The sequence below is a fragment of the Orbicella faveolata genome, unplaced genomic scaffold (assembly GCF_042242905.1).
Source record: "Orbicella faveolata isolate gen_17 unplaced genomic scaffold, um_ofav_v1 contig_1, whole genome shotgun sequence".
Classification (NCBI taxonomy): Eukaryota; Metazoa; Cnidaria; class Anthozoa; order Scleractinia; family Merulinidae; genus Orbicella; species Orbicella faveolata.
In genome coordinates, this window is record NW_028301536.1 from 32,238,559 (window position 1) to 32,259,335 (window position 20,777).

Here is a 20,777-nt window from a genome sequence, read left to right on the forward strand (position 1 = left end):
ACTCGTAGTTATTGCATGCTTAACTGGAGTACTAACAAGGATGGACCACCAGGTTCCTTCAACTCAGAGGAATTAGACAGACTCTACCTTTCTTGCCATTTGTAATTGAAAACAATAACCTTGTCAAGCATTTCACTGTTTTATTTTAGTTGTTTTAGCGTCGCTATCAGAAACACATGCAAATGAATGTAAATTAAACATTTGTAAAGCAACCCTCCCTTCATCCTACTTTCCAATCTAAATTATCTTCCTATGAAGACTATGAAGGTAATACAAGTGTCATATATATTGGATTTCTCATTTCTTCTCAGAGTCTATGGGCAAATAATTTAGTTATTTTTATTGCGTATGCACTGAATATTTAATAAACAATGGTCGATATTTTCAGCACTGTGTTTATCTAGTAATCTGATGAGACGTGGTGTATTTACCAACCATTGTATGATTTTTGATACCTCTTTCTGTAAAGCAATTATTAGTGTCTTACCAGTAAAATTAAATAAGTGCAACTACATGTATATCTTTGACTCTTCTGGTCTGTAAACAGCTCTTGTTAGAGTTCTACCACCTATATACATACATGTACATGTAAAGTAGGTTTATACAATTTTGATGAGCTAGGTTAAAGCATTAAGTGCTAAGTACGAATGAGGGATAAGTGATAAGTAATGAACGTAAATGCGACCAAGTCATGTAACATTAAATGCTACCCAGAGCTTCATCAGGCATTGCAGATGCAGGTCTGAAGTATTTGTATAACTCACAAAGAGATGATATTGTCCCAAGAAGACCAACAGATCCAATTGATAGCTTTCCTGCCCAAAGAACTCCAGAGGGTGCCCAGTTGATTGCCATCCCTAAGTCAGCAGTAAACCCAACGACAGAGATGAAGAGCCGTTTCTGCAGAAATCTTATTTGATCTTGCCTTGTTGAACTGCCTGATTCTCTGTGGCTTTGTGGAATGCTGCTATCAGTTGATTGTGTCCTGGACAAAAGAATGAAACAATAAATTTTCAAAATTACCCAGTACCTGTACTGGCCAGTTAGAACATAGTTCTAACTATGGTTAGAACTTCAACAATTTTGAGACATTTGGAGACAACTAATCTTTTGTACCACCAATTCTTTATGGGACTAACATACAAGCTAAACAACTAATGACTATTCTAGAGCTGTTGTTTTCAGACTCACCAATAATGCACATCTTTGTTACCATTATTTAAAATAACCAATTATAAGAGGGTAAATTACATGCTCAAGACAGTAAGTTTCTTACATTTTCCACCTTGCAAGTACTCTAAACATCCTTTTTAACACCCTGGAATTTTTCTTTGCCTTTTTCAATTTTTTAAACTTCCAATAGTTTAGTCTATCTTAATGATCACATAGAAATGTAAACATTGCTACCTAGTTTGTTGCATGTAACTTAAAAACACCATCCAAAAAAGTCTGACCTGGATAGCTGCTTGTTCTTTTCTTGTTGATGAAGCTTTCTGAGAAGCCATAAGTCTCTTACAATGCAAGCTATAAGTGATCCTATCCAGCAGTAAAGAGACCAGTCCCACAGTTTGTCAGATTTGCCATGAAGTAATTTCTTGTCCCTTGCCCAGGCAATGTGCTCAAGAGGGTAAAAAGTCAAACCACAGAAGATGTCAACAAGATTACTCCAGCGGACAATGGTATCACGCTCCTGCAAGAAAGACAAACTACATCCTTCATCCCAGTACAGTATATAGCAATGCAATAAAAATAATTCATAGTTGTTATTTTTCCCCTGAATCTTACAAACATGTTTCATTAAAAAAAAAAGATGATTCATGGATTAATGTTTACTTTGAAATTAATTGTGACTGCCTGTCTGTCTGTCTGTCTGTCTGACCCACTGACTGACTTGAGCACTAATTGACTGTCTGTCTGTCTGCCTGACTGACTCACTGTCATCGACTGACTGACTGACTCACTGTCATTGACTGACTGACTGACTGACTCATTCACTGACTCACTCACCCACTCACTGACTCACTGACTGACTCACTGACTCACTGACTCACTGCCTGACTCACTGACTGACTCACTGACTCACTGACTCACTGATTCACTGACCGAGCGACCAACGACCGACTAACTTAACTGATCGACCATACCCCGACCGATTGATCTACTGATCATCGACTGACGACCAATAATCGATCAAAGACTACCTACCGGCCGACTGACGAATTGATTGACTCTCCATTCTTGCTATTACTTACCTGTTTACCAGTTCCATAACTGCGTGCATACGAAAACATAGCAGCGTCATCGAACAAACGAAGGACCGTCCGACATTCGCTTATCGCTTCAGCAAAAATTCGAAATTTCTCCCCACTGGATTCACGCGACAACTTCTGTAACCCTCCACTTGCCAAAAAACTGGCATATTGAAGAATTCGCATTAACTTCTCTCTTCCTCTGTACGTTTCCAATACACTTGCTAGATACTCAACTGCCATGTTGTTCCGGTGAACTTTGGCCGACACCGGTTTCTTCCAGGCGTTCTTTCTTCACACGATAGGACCTGGAAACAAGCCTCTCAATCGCGCTAACTTGCTGATTTTTACAATAACGTAACTGCCGAAATTCTCGCGCGTTCATTGGCTAATTTTCATTAGTATCACCCAACTAGTAGACTAATGCAAATCCTGCATTTTAATTGGCTACGCTACTAGAGGACTATTAGTAATAGTCCTCGAGTAGCGAAATTGGCGCAATCGAGCGTGACGCTTTCTTTCGTTTTATTCCCAAACAAATATTTCTTCAACTTGCATTTGCTAACTTTATTATTGCCTTTCCTGTCCGACTAGCAGGGTGATACTAAAACAATTAGACCCTTCGCCCTCAAGGGCCACGGGTCAATAGCCTATTCGGCTTCGCCTCGTGGGCTATTTGTTAATTGTCAATTTGCGGATAGACACATGACTTTACAATATTTGTATGCGTCAACTAGCGAGAGCTAGCCTGCGAACGCAGACGTATTCACGGCTGTCGCTTGTCTCCGCCGAAAATAACGTCTGCGAACCCGAGCCAGGAAACGATTTCTGTGACGTAAAACTTTTGTTTCTCCTTGGCCAATCAGATTCCTTGATAGAATGAAACTCGAGTGCTCCTCGCAGCGAATACCTCGCGCAGTAGTTCTGGGGCTACTTGAGCTAAACTGTAATTGTAATTAAAAGTAGTCTGCGGATCCACCTGGCTGCTTTGACAATGTTATAACAAAATTCATGATCAATAACAGGAAACACGCGGGAAAAACTGCGTAAATTTGGTAAGTCGAATGTGCCCCTTCAAATCTCGTTCCTCCAGCCTTCGTTCCTTGCTGCACTACTCGAGGTTGCTACACTTCAAGTAATACCGTGGCCACTGAAGAATTTTTCTGTTCATTGAGCGATCTTGAATGCTCGGTGACCCTAGATTACTTTTTCTATAGCCTGTTTCTGAGGCTCTCGTAGCTGGGGACGTCAACGCAAAAAAAAAAAAAAAAGAAAACAGGGCAGGGCATTCGTCTCCAACTACCGAAAGCCTGGAACAGGCTACTTTCTCTACCGTTTCCTGTGTTTTACGAACAAAAAAAAAGAAAAATAAGCTAATATATTAGAAGTTTGAAGACTTTGAAGTTTTTGCCCCATGCACCATCGAGTTCTTCTCTTTTGAGCTCTTCGTTTACTCACCTTCTGATGGTTTCATGGAAATATTTGGAATAATCAACGCAACAGACCCACTTATATGCTCGGTTGTTTGTCCTTGGACATTGATATTATGTTCCTCGAGGCTCACAGTTTTCCTCGAGCTACCCGAAAACTCTTGAATCAGTGCATTATTCAATGATCAAGTTTTTAATAAAATGGAATATTCCGCGAGTCCCTTGTATTTTCTCGGTCCTGTTATCGATTTGCTATCTTGACCGACAAATGGAACTTACAGTAGTCATTGTAGTATGGGTCTGGTATACAATTTTTGTCAGAAAGATCTCCCGCGTGCGCTCACAAACCACTTTATGACTGTTACACTCAAGTACTTACCCTCGTTTGTGGCAAACCGCTGACAAAATGAGACGTTCACTCGGTGCACGCTGGGAAGAAGAAGGGAAATGTTGTGCATGTGAAGGCGCGGGAGATTTTAAACCAAGTACGTTTTTTTGAACAAACATGTTGCTAATCTTTAGTTTATGGTAAGATGAGGGTGACATAGCTTTAGCTAGCTTTGATATATTTGTTTAACCAGGTTAGAAGCTTCTGTCGACCGTCGCCGAGTCTGTTTGACTTGTTCACAACGCTTTCTATCGTTCGTTGTAAAAAGAGGTGAAACGGTCACGTTGTGCGTTGCATTTCATTTCATTTTTGTTTTAGATACGTCATAGTTAAAAACTTGTGAACACCGGTTACTTAAGTTGAAAGCAGTGCTGCATTCCTTTGAATACGAAGTCATCATGATGAACTGTTCACCAGTTGATCCACATGTACAATTGTTTTTACCAGTTGTTCCTTCGGTGCAAGTGTTTAAAGCTTATTTACTGCTTGGAAAATGTGATAAGATCAAATGTAAGCTTTTTTAACCTTCCCTCTTCTGCGAAGACAAGTTCATGCGAACATTAATTATTTGACAACTGTACAGAGTTTAAAAATAGGTTTCACATGGGCGTGTTGGTCCCACATCCTTCTGTTTGGCTTGAAAGAAAGTTTGTCAGTTACCAGGAATAATAAGCACTTAATGACTGGCCCCAAGGGAAACGGTGAGTTTTGTTTCCCTGAGACCCTCAGTGTTCCCCGAGGCGAAGCCGTGGGGAACATTGAGTTCGAGGGGAAACAAAACTCACTGTTTCCTGCGGGGCCAGTCATTAAGTGTTTTGTGATACTGTGAAGAAATCGTTTGCTTGATGCCAGCTGCCTCACAAATTTGCCGCAGTTTCAAAGGTGTACGACCAGATCACGTGCAAGTCGAAAGTTCAAGTTGTGGTTTCCCTAGGGAGTTAGTGAGTTTTGTTCACCCTAGGGAGTTAGTAAGTTTTAACCCATGACATGTGACAGATTCTCTTCCAATCGGAAAACATATTTGGGTTGGGAGGTATAACAAAAATACTTGATGAACAGTGTAGCTTCAGCGTATAGGGTGATGATCACAGAACAAGTGATTACCAGAAAAGTGCCCTGGAAAGGGAGAGCAAGGCTGATGAGCTCATTTCATATGTTAAACAATTGTGTACCTTGCGGGGCAGCTATTAAAATGAAAGTTTGTCTTGTTGGTATTTCAGTGTTGTTACAATTTAGTACCCTGATGACAAGTCCATAAAGCAACTGCTTATAAATAACAAGCTGAGAAAGGTAGGACTGTACATGTATGTTGAAAGACAGATATCAGACTTTCCAAAATAACTGTAGGCTTACAGTGTAATAACTGTACAACTGTGCACAGCTGGTCTGCCAATGATATTTAATCTTACATCAAAGAAGAAGTTGTCAGTCTTAAAAAGTGCTCCACGTACATGGGCAAACCTTAGCCTCAAGTCAATTTCCTAGTTGTGTCATTGTGTTTCACTTTAATTTGTTACTTGCACTTGGGTAAATTTGCAAAACATTCTCTCCAATTGTATTTGGTTTCCATTGTACACTGATTGTTGGATATTGCATTGTCTATTTATTTTATTGTATTACATGGCATCTAAAACAAATCTAATACAGCTACCAATAAGAATGGGTATCGGCCCAGGCAGTCAATGAAACTTTCATGCAGCAGTTATGACATTTACTGCATCTGCTTTGTGCCACAAAAATTAAGGCTGACACAGGATCATTACTGGATCACTTAACAGCTCATGGGGTTAGCCTCCACACACAAATAAAGGGTAACAAGGAGTTTACCTCTACTGTAAACTCTGCGACCATCACAAACATCAATAATCCTCAGCTTAAAAAGCATATAATGAAATATATGATGAGTGATCGTGTTGTGAGAATTGCCCAGACACCCAATGACTGTATACTCTTGTTGTCCATTTTGAGTTTAATAATTATTGTCTCATATTGCTAGAGCTAATATATCCTGGGGTTCAGTAGTGTGAAGAAAATGGGAGGTTTTCTACTTCCCCCTGGATGAGATGACGGTCCATTGTATCTTTAGATATCTCAAGGATTAAATCCATATCTATGTAATCATTTATACACCTGGGTGTATCAATGGGTACACAAAATTATGCTTTCGTAGACACATGAATGATTCTTCAGACTAACAAAGTGGTGTAAAATAGAGCAAAGAGCAAATAAGTTCAGCTATGTGCTACCTATTTACTGATGGAGGTGGTTTCCATTTCATTTTCTATCCCAGACTCTAAGAAGTCGTGGTTGTCCTGTAAAACATAACCTGGAATGTTCCATTATAAGTCCCACCAGTGGGTATACCAGACAACTTTAGTGTGAAAGTTGGGAAAGAACTATTCATGCTTTTTTGGTAAGTCAGAACATTTAAGTTCATTCATTGCTAGCTGCTATCATCAACCAAACACATGTAACAAGGCAGGTCAAATTTAGCTTCGTATGAAGTATCTAAAATGATGTATGGCCTGCTGTCAAACTGTTGAATCAAAATTCTTTGTGGTTTAAAGGTGTGATCACAAGTGTGCACTGTGAACAATAACTGTTTTGCCATTGTTGGAAGGGGTTGGTGCGGTGTTAGCCAGAAGTGGTGAGTTGATGGCCTAATGGTTAGTCAGTTGCACTCTGGATCAATAGGTCTGAAATGGAGCCCAAGCTGGGTTCACTGTGTCATGTTCTCAGTCAATACATCCTACCCTCTCAATGCCTCTCTCCGCCCAAGAGTGTAAATGGCACTGGCCAATTTGTGAAGGCAACCTGACAATTGCTCGGGGTCACCTGCAGTGGACCAGCATCCCATCAAGGGCGAGAAGCAAAACTCCTAGTCACTTCATGTCACAGAGACTGGAGTTGAGCACCCGTGCTGATTATCCATCTGGCTTCTCTGATCCCTTAGGAATGGAACTGGCTTCTATACCCTGTAGCCAGTGAAAACATCACTGGGATGTTCTCATTCCTAGCCACAAAGACTGGAAGGGGGATTTGGTGTCCTGTGTGAAGCACACCTTTTACCATTTAAGTCCAGCACCCTTCACTAGATATACCACAGAACTTTTAAGTGAGGGAGGGAAAGGGCTTTTGTTAACATGCACTTTTAGCAAGCACTTCTACAACAGATGACTGGAAATGTGGAGTGGAAGATTGGGTCCAGGGCAGTATTGGATTGTGGAATTGGGTAGGGGAAATCAGGGAATGGTACCCCTTGAGTTTGGTCTTACTGTCAGGTTGATTCAAGAATCCACAGTGAAGGACAATTCCTCAGTAGTGTTTTGGTTGGCACACAGTGTTGTGGCCACCAAAGTCAGGATTCAAATCTCTGAATGAGTCTTTTTTGTGATAGGAAAAAGATGGGTCAAATAAAACAACAGTTATTTCTACCTGATATTCAGATGACACACCTCATTTGGATGATGCACAGCTTCTGATTGGCTGTTTAAAATTGTGGGAATGATATTGTATGCTTGTTTGGGATGATGTCACATGTCTTATGCCATAAAAGAGCAGCAGTTGGATTGGAAAGTAAGTTATGGTTGGTGATCTTTTCTTATTTCAGAGACTTCTCCATCCTTTTCACATTTTGCTCAAGATGTTTGAGTGTATTTCTTGCAGGAACTACAGTGCAAGGACTTTTAGCTGTGACAAAGCATCATCTTCCATGTATTTAGGAGAAGTCCCAAACAATGAATTGACACACCTTGGTGAAGAAGTAGCTTACATCAGTCACATGAACTGGAAATGATTCACCATGTGCTTTTGCACAAAGGTGTTACAGTAACAAAGGTGGAGGCAATGCAGTTGTTTTCTTTTTTTTTCCTTTTTTTTTGGCAGTTTGCAGGTAGGAGGCAAAGTTGGTGGTGCAGGTGGTGGTGCAGGCAGGGGTGCAGGTGCGGCATCTCTGTTGCTGTAACACCTTTGAGCAAACAACGTGAATCCTCCTCAGTTCATGTACACTGTAATTGCTGTTAGCCTCTTCTTCATCAAGATGTGTCAGTTCATCACCTGGTTCTTCTCCTGAATGCATGGATGATTTTGCTTCATTGCAGCCAGAAAATCCTTGCACTGTAGTTCTCGCAAGAGATACACTTAAACATCTTGAACTGAATGTTGAAAGGATGGAAATGTCTCTGATGAAGATCATCCATCATGACTCACTCTCCATCCTACCTACTGCCATTATGGCCTGGAACATGTAACATTATTTCTACTGAGCATGGAATGCATTATTTCTTCAGTTTTCAACAAAAATCAAAAGCCGAGTTTCATCTCTGTCAGATGTGTCATCTAAATATCAAAAGGAATAACCGTTGTTACAAAGGCAGCCTGTCTTTTTCCTATAGCAAAAACAGGACTCCTTCTGAGATCTGAATCATAGCCTTGGTTACTGCTACACCATGTGCTGACCACATCACTACTAGGGGATTATCCTTCATTGTAGGTTCTTGAATCAGCCTGACTGTACAACCATTCTAGCGGAGCATCACTCTCCAATTTCCCCTCTTCATTCCATGATTCACCATTGCCCTCATCCCAACCTGCCATTTGACATCTCCACTTATCTGTTGTGTAACTGTCTGTTTGAAGTGCATGTTAACCAATGTCCTTTTCCCTCCCTCACTTAAAAGTTCTGTTGGTACATCCAGTCAAGGGGGTTAAACTTCTATGGTAAAAGGTTTGCTTTACATAGGCCATTAAATCCTTCTTCTGGTCTTTGCAGCTCAGAACGAGAATACTCTGGTGATCATTTCACTGACTACAGGGTAGAGAAGTTTGTTCCACTCCCTAGGGATATGGAGGAGCTAGATGGGTCATCAGTACCGGCGCACAACTCTGGTCTATGTAACATGAAGTGCCCAGGGGTGTTGCCACTCTCCCTTGATGGGATTCTAGTCTATCACAGGTTACCCCTAGTTTTTGTCAGGTTGCCTTCACAATTTGTCAGTGCCATTTCCACTCCCTGGAGGGGAGAGGTACTAGGAGAGTTAAGTGTCTTGCCCAAGGACATGACGCAATGATCTTGGCTTGGGCTCGATTTTGGACCTATCAATCCAGAGTCCAACTGACCTACCATTAGGCCATCAACTAACCACCCCCAGCCAATACCCCTCCCAAACCATCCAAACATCGACATTATAGTTATTGTTGACAGTGCATATAACATCTTTAAATCCTGACAAAATCTTATTCAATGTCTCATCAGTAGGTGAATTTTAGACTTCTGATCCATAGTCTTTACAGTCACCATTAGATGAGCATGTGTGTCTTCTACCCGAAGTACAAGCAACTGATACTCACCCCATGTAAGGTCATTGGAAATCTGTGGGGACCAGGTAGAGGTCTCAAAAAGCCAGTTTTTTTGCAAGAAAGTTAGCAGCTGAACCAGAACTTCTTAAGGTTCGGGGGCTCAAACCAGAATACATCAAAATTGCTTTCAGAGGCATTAAAAAGTCCTTGAAAATTTGCAAGATGTTTGAGAAGGCCTTCAAAATTTTAAAAGGAAAATTTTTTCCTCATTGAAGTCTTGGAGTTCTACCCCTTGCACTTAAATTCTCTTGATAAGTTCTTGAGTAATAAATTATTAGACTACAGGAAGCATTAAAACTATATTTTTCCACCACAACATGGCTTGGGAAGCATTATCGACATGGACAACTCGAGAAGAACATATTAAGTTTTTGGTTTCAAAAAGTAAATTTGCAGGATACCAGATTTATAAGTGACCATTATATGAAGTACCCAAGTAACCCCACTAAACAAGGTTTTGAGTATTTTGCATTTTGTAACTCCCCTTGACCAATTTTATCCTGATTATAATGAGTTTTGAAATATTCATTGGCTGAATTGTCTGGGCTTGAAAATCTTTGTCTTTATTAATTAATAGTCCTTAAAGAAAATGTGATGACAGATGTCTGTATGAATCCTGTGGATACAGTGTATTTAACAGCTTCATTTGACCCATTTTGTTGTATGCAGTTGGTTAATGCTAGCAGCTGGCACTGAAGAGACTTAATTTTAAGTCCTTCCTGGTAGATGACAACTGAATAATTATTTTCCATCCTTGCTGTAGAGTTTTTCTGGCTCACCCAGTGACAGGACTTATGCTGAAACATTAAATTTTGGTTTCTGTGTCACAGGACACTGAACGTTTCTTTGGGACTTTACATGTACGTACAGACCCACAATGAAATGAAAAACACTCAGAAGAGTGAAGAGGCCCATTGGAGTTTTATTTTTTTGTTCCATTTCAGCTCATGTTGTTGCTCTGGAGAGTGATGTTTTAATTTACCATTGTATAAATCCATGCTTTTGATATGTATAAAGGCAGACCAGAGGCCATTTCCAGGGAATGTTGTACATGTTAAGAAGTCTGCACACAGCTTTCTAGGTCATAAGTTAAATTTTTGTATGGAATTGATGAAACTAAATATGAAATATTCTTTGAGGTGTTCTAAAACAGGCATGATTCTTGACGAGTACAATCATGATGCTTAAGGAATAAAACAGACAGCATGGGATCAACGAGAATGGTTCATCTGACATAGAAGACCACAAAATGATGTTTGAGCTTGTGGATTGTCAGGACAGTACAACAGCTTGAACTTGATGTAAAAATGAATCACCAGCCCCTGGAAGCTAAGTATCATGACACCATGTGTGATTACATTGTGTCAGGGTTCGTACAGGTCCTGGAAAACCTGGAAAGTCCTGGAATCTTATTGTGGCATTTTCCAGGACTGGAAAGTCCTGGAAAAGGGCTACTGGTCCTGGAAAGTTCTGGAAATCTGTTAAACTCAAGAAAAAAAAAAAATGAAATGTATGGCAGACAGTAACGAGAATTAACATTAAGATAATGGGAGTGAAAGGGTTAACGTGAATTTTAGAGTCCTGGAAAAATCAATCTGAGTCCTGGAAAAGCCCTGGAAAAGTCCTGGAAATTTGTTTCTGAAAAAGGGTACGAACCCTGTTGTGTGGGTTGAGTTGCTTGATGTGGATTACATTCAAGGTAATCTGATGAAGTTAGTGCTGTCAGGTTTTTTTAATTATCATGTTGCTTTATGTTTTATTAAAAAATAAAAAAATAAAAAAATATTTATTATGTTGTTCTAAATTGTAATTAAACATGTAAAGTTTTATTGGATATATTTTAACACCTGCAGTGCACCAGGTGCTAAAATATGCCTCTAAACTTAATCATCCAACAAAAAGCAAATTATTTCTTTAAAAGGAGGAAACAGATATTTACAGGTGTCACTCTAAAGATTGGACGATAAAAATACTCTGTCATCCATTTTAAAATTTTTAATGAGCAGTGATAGAGTGTATTAAAAATACCCTGCTATCATCCATTTTTAAATTTCACGCTGCTACTCATGTAGAAAGCAATGGTGGGGTTCATACAGGCCATAGAAAACGTGGAAGGTCATGGAATGTTATAATTTTATTTTCCAGGCCTGGAAAGTGATGAAATTGAAGTGTGGGTCGTGGAAAGTCATGGTTCTGAGAATAAAAAGGCAAAAAGATCAAAAGTTGAAAAAATAACAAGACTAGTCAGGCAACCAGTCAGAATGTGGGAAAATACCGTAAATAATAGATTGTTTTGGCAATACTTTGGGAACAACTGCTTAACATAGGTCATGGATACTCAAAAACATCATGGAAAAGGTTATGGAAAGTCATGGAAATTTAAAAGCTCAAAAGAGTGCGAAACTTGAATCAGTTTCCTAAGAAATACCAATTGTAACTTGGTGGCATTCATGTTCTTGTGCTCATTTGGCCAATGTGTATTTGCCTCTACTTGTCAAGTCATTGGTTATATTAATTTGTTGTTGTTTGTTGTGATAGTCATAAGGCAGGACACTCAAAAACTACTCTTAAAACTGTAATGCTCTTATATTGATGCAAGATCTAGCTTGCTCTCATCTTAATTCTCTAAAACAATCAAACCCATGCAAAAACAGCAATAGAGAACTTTGTGTGCTGACTGTTGGCCGCATGTTTATTGAGTCGGGCCAATACAACAATTACAAAGGTGCCTAAGGCAATAACAGCTTATGAAAGTACATGTACAACCTCAAATAGTGTCCTTTATAAGTTCTGGAGCTCTTGTTAAGGTAATCCTAAGGGCTCTGACATCTCAAGGGCTCTGAACAGACTGAACAGACTGAGGTAAACCTTCAGAGCAGTTGATTTGTGCAGCTGAGCTGTAGTTTTCCAAGGCCTTGACAGGACAAGTTGGCAGATCTGACCTTGCAACAACAATCCATGTCCCATCAAGAAATTGGTCAGCTTTTTAATGATCCTAGAAAAATGGAAACATACGAGTGGAAAACTTGATATTGCAAGCCTTTATATTGCATTACTCACTAAGACAGAACCCCGTCCCCCCCCCCCCCCCCCTCCTCATAATCAACACAGCATAAAGCAATTGATCAGAGATCTTAAAGAGAAAGAGACTTATCTGTAATCCTCGATTCCACTGGGGATTTTGACATCTCAGAAGTCACAGGATCTTTTTTGACCTTAGGCCTGCCCAGAATCCTTCGAGATGCAATGACTATTGAAGAAACCCGAGGATGATCAGAGATTTTTGACAAGCCAGCCATCTGCTGCACCCAGTCAATTCTAAAGGAGGAATAGCAGGAAAGTGGCAGATGTGACTGGAGGAAGCCCAACATTTCCATCTTCCTCCAAGGTAGGTACACACAGTACTATCCACTTCAGATGCAAGAACACTGGTGCTCTTCACCAGGGAAGCAGTAGGGAGTTTAACAAAACCACAAGGACAATAGGAACGTCGCTAAACAAAAGGTTTAATGAGCAGAACAGTGGCTGTGCATGTGCGTTATAATTCGTGGTACATTTCTTTGCCATCCTCTGCAAAACAACAACGTGAAATGACCAAATTTTGCATTGTGGGAGAACGTGAGGCACAGGAGAAAATTTTTAAAATTTATATTTTGAATTTTACGCTGTGTTCCATAACCAGTTTCAAGATAGTTTTGACAAAGAGGAACAAGCTAATTGACTTTGGAGTATCGCAAGATTCATAGGTAAAATATAAAGTATTTAATTGACGTTGTCCTCAGAGAGTTGGAGATGATTGGGGTTGAGGAGAAAAATTCTGACCACATTTCAGACTGGAACACACCTGAAAAGAGACAGAACTAACTGACAAGAAATGAAAGAAAAATTAGTTGTGCCACCTGACCGACAGTTAACTAACAGAGTGATAAAATAATTAATTATTAAATAAATACCTAAATAAATATCTAAATGAATAAATAGTTACAAATGAAATATCAATGAATGAATAAACAAAAATAACACAAATGAAAAACAAGTTGATATATAATTGTGATAGCAAGGATAAGAAACTGCTAATAAACAATGATTAAAGCAACTAGACAGAAAGTGAATTATAAGTCAAAAACATCTGGATGGCACAGATAAACCAACACTCATGGGCGCAGGAAATCCAAAATCTAGCAAAGGGCTCAGGTGGTCCTTAAGCACAAATCTAAAAGATGTTGTGTAAACACAAACCAATTGACACTTCACAAGTGCAGCTCCACAAGTGCAATTCAATAACACCACCAAACACGTGCAAAACAAGCAACAGGGAACATGACACAGTATTTGCTATATTGTTTGCTAACTGAAGGCTGCACAGCCCCTGAAGAGTACAAAAAAAAGAAAAAAAACAGCCTGCCAAAAAATGGTACATCAAAGAAATAAAGATACCTAACAATTGAAGTGGATTCTCAAAGCAATTATCCTCAACTTCCAAACGTGCCATTACAACTGCCTGAAATGAAAGCTCCTTTCAATGTGGCAAGTTCCATCCAGTCAACAATAAAACTGGCAAAACGTCTTCCATCTGGACAACTCATGGGCCAAAAGAAGTTGGAATCCCACAGAGGGACAACAGGAGAACCTGAAGCCTTACAATTATTATGCATATGAAGTTAGAGGCACAGGAAAAGGCAAACAAGTGGACAGGCCTAATTATTTTATCCACCCAATTACTAAAAAAAAAGGCATCTTACATTCCTCCATTTTCATATCAGTAATGATGTTACATTATGGAAGAGTTATGCTATTTGGTCTTGAAAGTCAAAATGCATTGATTAGGTGGCAACAAGATGCATCTTTGTGGAAATCGACAAAAAGTATTCTTGTAGACTAATTCAGAGAAATTTTAATTACACATGCTCTCATTAGTGCTTGAACATATGGGGAATCTGACATTGTGGAACATGTCAAAATTCTTTGCAGCATAAAAGAATATTAAAATAAAAAATGAAGTGAACAGTTAAGAAAGCCTACAGTGTAGATAATGATTAACTTGACATCTCTGCCAGGTGCTGGGTGCAATGACTGGGGTATACTGCACTTCAGTGTTGTAGTCCATAGTTCTGAGGAGCATAAGTTGTGAGTGCTTTGGTGCCCTGTGATTTCAAGTGATGGTCTCGAGTAGTTTGTGAAGCCTTTTGGCCTTCTCATGTCAGCCATAGAAAAATATATTATTGTTGCCATTTTTGCAGTGCATAGACAATGGCTAACATCTCTTTCTTTATGGTTGTATATAGTGGTCTCTTGTATATGCCATCTGTCGGTGCCCTAGAACTGACAGCGCCAAGGCCCAAATTGCTAGCATCGCATTCTGTGATGAGTTGACCGCAGTAGGCAGGGGTTGGGGTTTGTGTAACCAACTGTCTTACTTCAATGAATTTGGAAATTATATTAATGTAAAGTCAGCTCATGCTTAGGTCTGGAACATCATCTGCATACTTTTATAGTCATCAATTACTCAATGTGTCTTCCAGCATGGACTGAGTTTTGGATTAGACAGTGTTGTTTGATTTCACTGCATCAACATTAACTGTGATGCCCTCTTTTTAAGTATGATGTTTCAATCTGAGGAAGGTTGCGATGGGTCTCTTCAAAGAGTATCAGTAGCAATGACTGAATGTCAACAGAACTATAACATCATCATGAACTCTGAGTTAAAAATGATATTAACTATATTTATGTGTCTAAAAAATCTACAAGCTCCCTGTAAAGACTGGATGCTTATTTAGGGACAAAAACTATGGGTGTTAAAACATTAAACAGCTTTTACTAATTAATTACAATTAAAAATAATGTGGAAAATTTTCAATGTATACTATCGTAAAAGTTCTAATCTAAATATTGTACTACCTTTTTTTTCTTTTTTTTTCTTCAAAAATATTTGTCATGATAATTGTTTACCCAAAAACAGGTGATGGTGAGCACTGTCAACCATATCATCACTGATGTCTAAACAAATTTCTCCCTGCATAGCGTTACAAATTTAGCCACAATTTTCGTCAACTTCATCCGCAAAACTCTTGCATTTTGGCAAAGAGAATACTGCTCGCTCTTGTTCACCTTCACAGCCACCTTCGTAATGGTATCTTCCAAAATTTTGACTTTCCCCTTCAAAACAGCAATTTTACCTTCTAATTCTTGCACATAATCCTCCAATTGGCCTTTCGGCCACTTCCTTGAGAGCCTTTGCATTTGTATCCCTAAAGTCCTGGGAGTATATACAGTGTGTAGAATTAAAAATCATAAATTCTATAGTGGCTAGAATAAGAAAATTGATGAATTGTCACATATTGTGGGCATTTACATCATTGCCCTGAGAGTTTTTCACAATTCATTATTCTTAGTTGTCATTTAAATTAACACATTGCTTTTGCACATGCGTACTGGTTACAATATTATGAACAACTCTTTCTTATGACAGTAACCATGCAATTTTGTGATTAACAGGTGTCTTCATGGTTGAGAGCTGGAGTTCTCTCAGAAAAATGCTGTCATTTTTCGTGGTAGTGTCAAAAATATTCTTCAACATGCTGATTTCAACAGACACTTGGACAAGGTCTTGCAGTTATACATGTATGGCTGCTTGATCAGAATCTACTGGTTTATTGTCCTTCAGGCTGACCATTCTTGAAACAGATTTAATTTTATCTATCTCCTAAAACCACTCCCCTCAGCTTCTTCATCTGTGCTCAAGGCAAAGATTTGTTGCACAAAAATTGTTCACCTTTCCTCTCTCAAAGTTACAAGATAAAGCTAGCTTGACTAATTTGGACCCAAATGGTAACACCTGGTTCAAGTTTCCTAGGGGATCTTTAAATTGAAAATGAGCCAGGGATAGTATATACAGCTCTGTTTATAGGGCTGTATTGGTACTAGTTTGGTGTGTCGACGGAATGTTAACCTGTTATCAGCTAGGGCTGCTTTGGAATAACCAAATAACTGTCTTCAAAATTGCTGATGGACTTGTTTAAATCTCGCTAGGCAATTGCCTGTGAATATGAATTGATGCTGTCGAACTACATGTATAATGACTGCTTATTTGGACATGATGTCGTTGCTGTCATAAAAGGCTTTTAACTTTGGGATTATGCAAAATCATAGCCAGAAAGAATTACTCTGGTTAAGCTACATGTAAGCTAGCTGCCAATAGCTGTGATAGCATTTATCATATGGAAATGTTATTTTGCCTAGACAATTCCTCTGTTCTCTAAAATTCTCTAAAAACACATCTATGGCTGGCAATCAGAGATCCTGGTTTAAATCTTACAAAGCTAAGTAATAATTAAACTGACATAACTGTCTTTCAATTAACTAAATGTATAGCATACTGTTTGTGATACTTAAAATTAGTAGACTGTATTCATTACATTTAAAATTATCGTACTAACTAAATGTTTTGTTACATAGGTTAATTAAAATCTCTTCAAGGTGAACAAATGAGTCTTAAAGAAAATAGTAGTTGATGTAATCATTAAAGTCGACCAAAATGATTTCCATAATAATGATAAGATGAGAAATTATACAAATGCTGAAAGGTATAGAAAAAACATTCAATTATTTTTACTTGCAAAAGAAAATTGCTAACATATGTATGAGCTGCACCAGTTTGCCATATTGGTCCTTTTTTCACTTTGCTGCTGGATTTTATTTAGCCATAACAGACAGAATGATAGCCAATCAGAAGATTTTAAACACAAAATATGTTTCAACTCAGTGGCCAAGACAAGGAAGGAAGAGAAAGAAGTGGCACTGACAGCAATGGACTCTATAGGTTGGTGGCCATGATTGACTCTTGCCATCATCTTCATGTGGCTTGAAGTTTTTCATGGCCTTTGCCCTTGTGTGACATTGCTTTTAACTTGGAGCAATTTCTCTAAGCTCTCAAAACATTTGTCTCTTTTCAACATTACCACAGAAAGCACTTTTCGCGATTTGGCAAATCCCACTTTGGAAACTTATATCGTGTCAAACATAGCACACTGGTATTGGGAAACAGAGTTTCTTAGCTTTGCTTAAACTTTCATTCAACTTCTGATTTATGAGGACTTGAGAAATCAATGTCTTCACACATTAAATTCTCATTAATAAAAGGTCTATATTTCTGCAAAATGCTATTTTTCATGGCAGCTTTTCTTAAGTTCAACTAAGAACTGCAGTAATTCAAATAAAGTGGAATAAATGGCTGCTAATCATTTTTGCCAGAATTTAAGTATCGTTGAACCACATGAAAACCATAGAAGCCAATTAAACTGAATGACAATCAGTATGGAGAATTACTATTTTAGTTCTGACACTGAACGAGATCAAACTGAATGACAGTGATCAGTATGGAGACAAGACAAAACTGAATGACAATCAGTATGGAGAATTACTACTTCAGGTCTTGTACTGGACAAGATAAAGCTGAATGGCAAGCAGCATGAACAGTTGCTATATTTCAGTTCTAACACTGGACAAGATAAAACTGAATGGCAATCAGTATGGAAAATTGCTATTTCAGTTCTGACACTGGACAAGATAAAACAGAATGACAATCAGTATGGAGAATTACTATTTCAGTTCTGACACTGGACAAGATAAAGCTGAATGACAATCGGTATGGAGAATTACTCTTTCAGTTGTGACACTGGACAATATAAAACTGCATGGCAATCGGTATGGAGTAATACAATTTCAGTTTTGACACTGAATGAGATAAAACTGAATGACAATCAGTATGGAGAATTACTACTTTAGTTCTTACCTCAACAAGATAAAACTGAATGACAATCAGTATGGACAATTGCTATTTCATTTCTTACACTGGACAAGATCAAATTTAATGACAATCAGTGTGGAGAATTATTATTTTAGTTCTGACACTGGACAAGATAAAACTGCATGGCAATCAGTATGGAGAATTACAATTTCAGTTGTGACACTGGACAAGACAAAGCTGAATGACAATCAGTATGGAGAATTACTCTTTCAGCTCTTACACTGGACAAGACAAAACTGACTGACAATCAGTATGGAAAATTACTCCGCTCCAGGTACTGGACAAGATAAAGCTGAATGATAATCATTGTGGGGAATTACCATGTCAGTCATGATGCTGGACGAGAAAAAACTGAATGGCAAGCAACATGGAGGATTACTGCCTCAGTTCTAACACCAGACAAGGTAAAAATGAATGACAATCAGTATATATGTATTTTTAAAATAACCGAGCTACTACACACACACTCATTGGTTGATGGGTGTGTTTAGATGAGAGTATGTAAACAAGGTTGTGACATTTAAGATTTGTGGGTATTTTTGAGAATTTTTTTATAAAAGCAATAGAGCACCTTTTCCGTGTTTACATAGCCTCATCTTAACACTCGGAGGGTTGGGAGAATTCCCGAAAGTTATGTAAACCCTCGACTATGTCTCGGGTTTGCATGACTGTCTCAAATTGTCCTAGCCTTCCGAGTGTTTAGATGAGGCTATGTAAACATGAAAAAAGTGCTCTATTGCTTAAATATGGGTTATCTAACAAGTGCAAGGTCAAGATGGCTGGATGTTCTAGCTGATGTATTTTAATCTACCATTAAATATTTGATTCTATCAACAGGTAGGCCAAGGAAAAGTCAAGAAAGTGAACAGTGACCTTGGGTAAGGTAAAAGTGAATGACCATCTGTATATATGGGTTACTTACCATGTGTGAGATCAAGATGGTTGGATATTCTAGCTGACACGTTTTAATGTACTATTAAAATTTGATTCTATCAACAGGCAGGATGAGAAATAGTCAAGAAAGTGAACAACAACACAGCACCACAGCAAAGATCTGGCTACAAGACATGTGCAGGAACATTTAAGAATAAATGCTTTGGAATCAGCAGTAAAACTTTAACAGAAAAATCATCGTAATGTACATCTTTCGATCCTGACATGGTCGTGTAGATATATTAATATAATAAAATCATGTGAGAACTGAGCAGCAACAGGATTTTCACAGTAACCGAAAGAAAACTTAACTGATGTAAAGAAGGCGCTAAGAGCAAATTAAAGACTTCACTCCAATAAGCTCTTAAAACCTTCCTATGATAAATAACTAGAACCTTGAACACAGAAAAACAAATGTGCTGCAAAACCTGAAAAGTGAATGTGGTTCAACTTGTGTCGTTGTCCTTTACTTTTACATTTAAATTTGTATTACTCCTATCAACATTACCCTTTTTCAAAGCTGCCAGTAATGCCAAGATGGTTAATCCCATAGTGAGAAAAGGCCTTCGTTCAGTATCCAGCCCTGTCTCAAGGAAGAAAATTAGAGTTTAACACCACCCCTCCCACAATCCTGTACTCTTCTAGACAGCATTGTGGAATGGAGTTTAAGTCTTGTAAACAATTTTTCCTTCTTTCCTAAGAACATTAAGCCTGGTGGTTTCCCTCCAATTCAAAATCCTCTGCTTTCCTACAAATGAAGATTATTAAAAGAGCTGTAATTCCTGTCCCGAACCCCCCTGCACTCACCTGATAATAATCGTCAATGAAATCCGCAATCCCCTACTTTCCCAGAGTGATGAGTTAAGGACAACGTAGCCTGCAAACAAGCCCCCAGCAAGGACGGAAAAAAAAAAATTCAGCAAGCGCAAAACAAAAGAAATCGGAGAGTGAAGCGATCGGGGCGTCCCTCGCTTCGTTTGGGCTCACCGGGAGCCTGTTCGCAGGCTAAAGACAACGTTTAACTCTCAACAATCCTTCAATCATCTTTTTTCAGAGCGTCCTCCTCCCAAACTAATTCCCTTTGCATTGATATAAGAGACTACTCAAACACTTAAGGGTTTATGATGTTATTGATAATAGCTCCTCCACTTCAGACCAAAACACCAAGAACAAATGTCTAGCAAGTTCCCCTACTGAAAGAAAGAAGAATTAGCAGATAAGAGTTAAAATCCAAATAAAACAAAAAACAATCTTTTCAACCTTGGTCATTTTCATTTGTCATTGCCTAAACTGAATAAATTAAGCTTAGGAAGAGTAATCTTACCCCCTCCAGCCTCCTCTCCGGAGGGGTGGAGGAAGGTGGGAGGAAGAGTAATCTTACCCCCTCCAGCCTCCTCTCCGGACTTTCCTTTGTCATAAGGTAAGAATAATGGACAAGGAGACAGGTTTTCTCCACACTGACTGTGTGGCTTGTTTTATATCCTTTGATGTGTTAGTTTAGCCTTAATTTTTTTAGATGGTTTTAAGAGCCCTTCGTCAGATGTTTTTAATGAGGTCTTACTCCTGCTTTACACTAGAAAGTTTGTGAAATTTTACTTAAGTATCGTAGTTTT

General features: G+C 38.6%; 1 protein-coding gene and 2 long non-coding RNA genes across 5 annotated transcripts; 2 read left to right on the forward strand and 1 right to left on the reverse strand.

Moving 5' to 3' along the window:
* Positions 1-84: 84 nt before the first annotated feature.
* LOC110047128 (peroxisomal membrane protein 11C-like) lies at positions 85-2,536 on the reverse strand. Its single transcript, XM_020752869.2, has 3 exons — positions 2,253-2,536; positions 1,455-1,690; positions 85-985 (listed from the first exon to the last, which is right to left on the reverse strand). The coding sequence occupies exons 1-3, from the start codon at positions 2,490-2,492 to the stop codon at positions 700-702; spliced, it is 762 nt and encodes a 253-aa protein (XP_020608528.2). The 5' UTR covers positions 2,493-2,536; the 3' UTR covers positions 85-699.
* A 1,561-nt stretch (positions 2,537-4,097) lies between these two features.
* On the forward strand, positions 4,098-11,818 carry LOC110047224 (uncharacterized). The gene is made up of 4 exons (XR_016201826.1): positions 4,098-4,164; positions 5,288-5,357; positions 6,358-6,480; positions 10,370-11,818. It is a non-coding gene; the product is annotated as an uncharacterized LOC110047224 (long non-coding RNA).
* Positions 11,819-12,509: 691 nt separating this feature from the next.
* Positions 12,510-19,614, forward strand: LOC149118787 (uncharacterized). Of its 3 annotated transcripts, XR_016201818.1 has the most exons (4): positions 12,510-12,813; positions 18,506-18,635; positions 19,069-19,109; positions 19,231-19,614. It is a non-coding gene; the product is annotated as an uncharacterized LOC149118787 (long non-coding RNA). The 3 variants fall into 3 exon arrangements; XR_016201819.1 differs by having other exon boundaries at positions 12,510-18,635; positions 19,069-19,114; XR_016201816.1 differs by having other exon boundaries at positions 12,510-18,635.
* Positions 19,615-20,777: the final 1,163 nt, after the last annotated feature.

What these genes read in the sequence shown, in the direction of transcription:
- LOC110047128 (XM_020752869.2), bottom strand. Translation starts at nt 2,492, where the DNA reads ATGGCAGTTGAGTATCTAGCAAGTGTATTGGAAACGTACAGAGGAAGA. An exon ending in GTTATGGAACTGGTAAACAG is followed by an intron (nt 1,691 to 2,252) that starts GTAAGTAATAGC and finishes TCTTTCTTGCAG; the next exon opens with GAGCGTGATACCATTGTCCG. An exon ending in AAGAACAAGCAGCTATCCAG is followed by an intron (nt 986 to 1,454) that starts GTCAGACTTTTT and finishes TCTTTTGTCCAG; the next exon opens with GACACAATCAACTGATAGCA.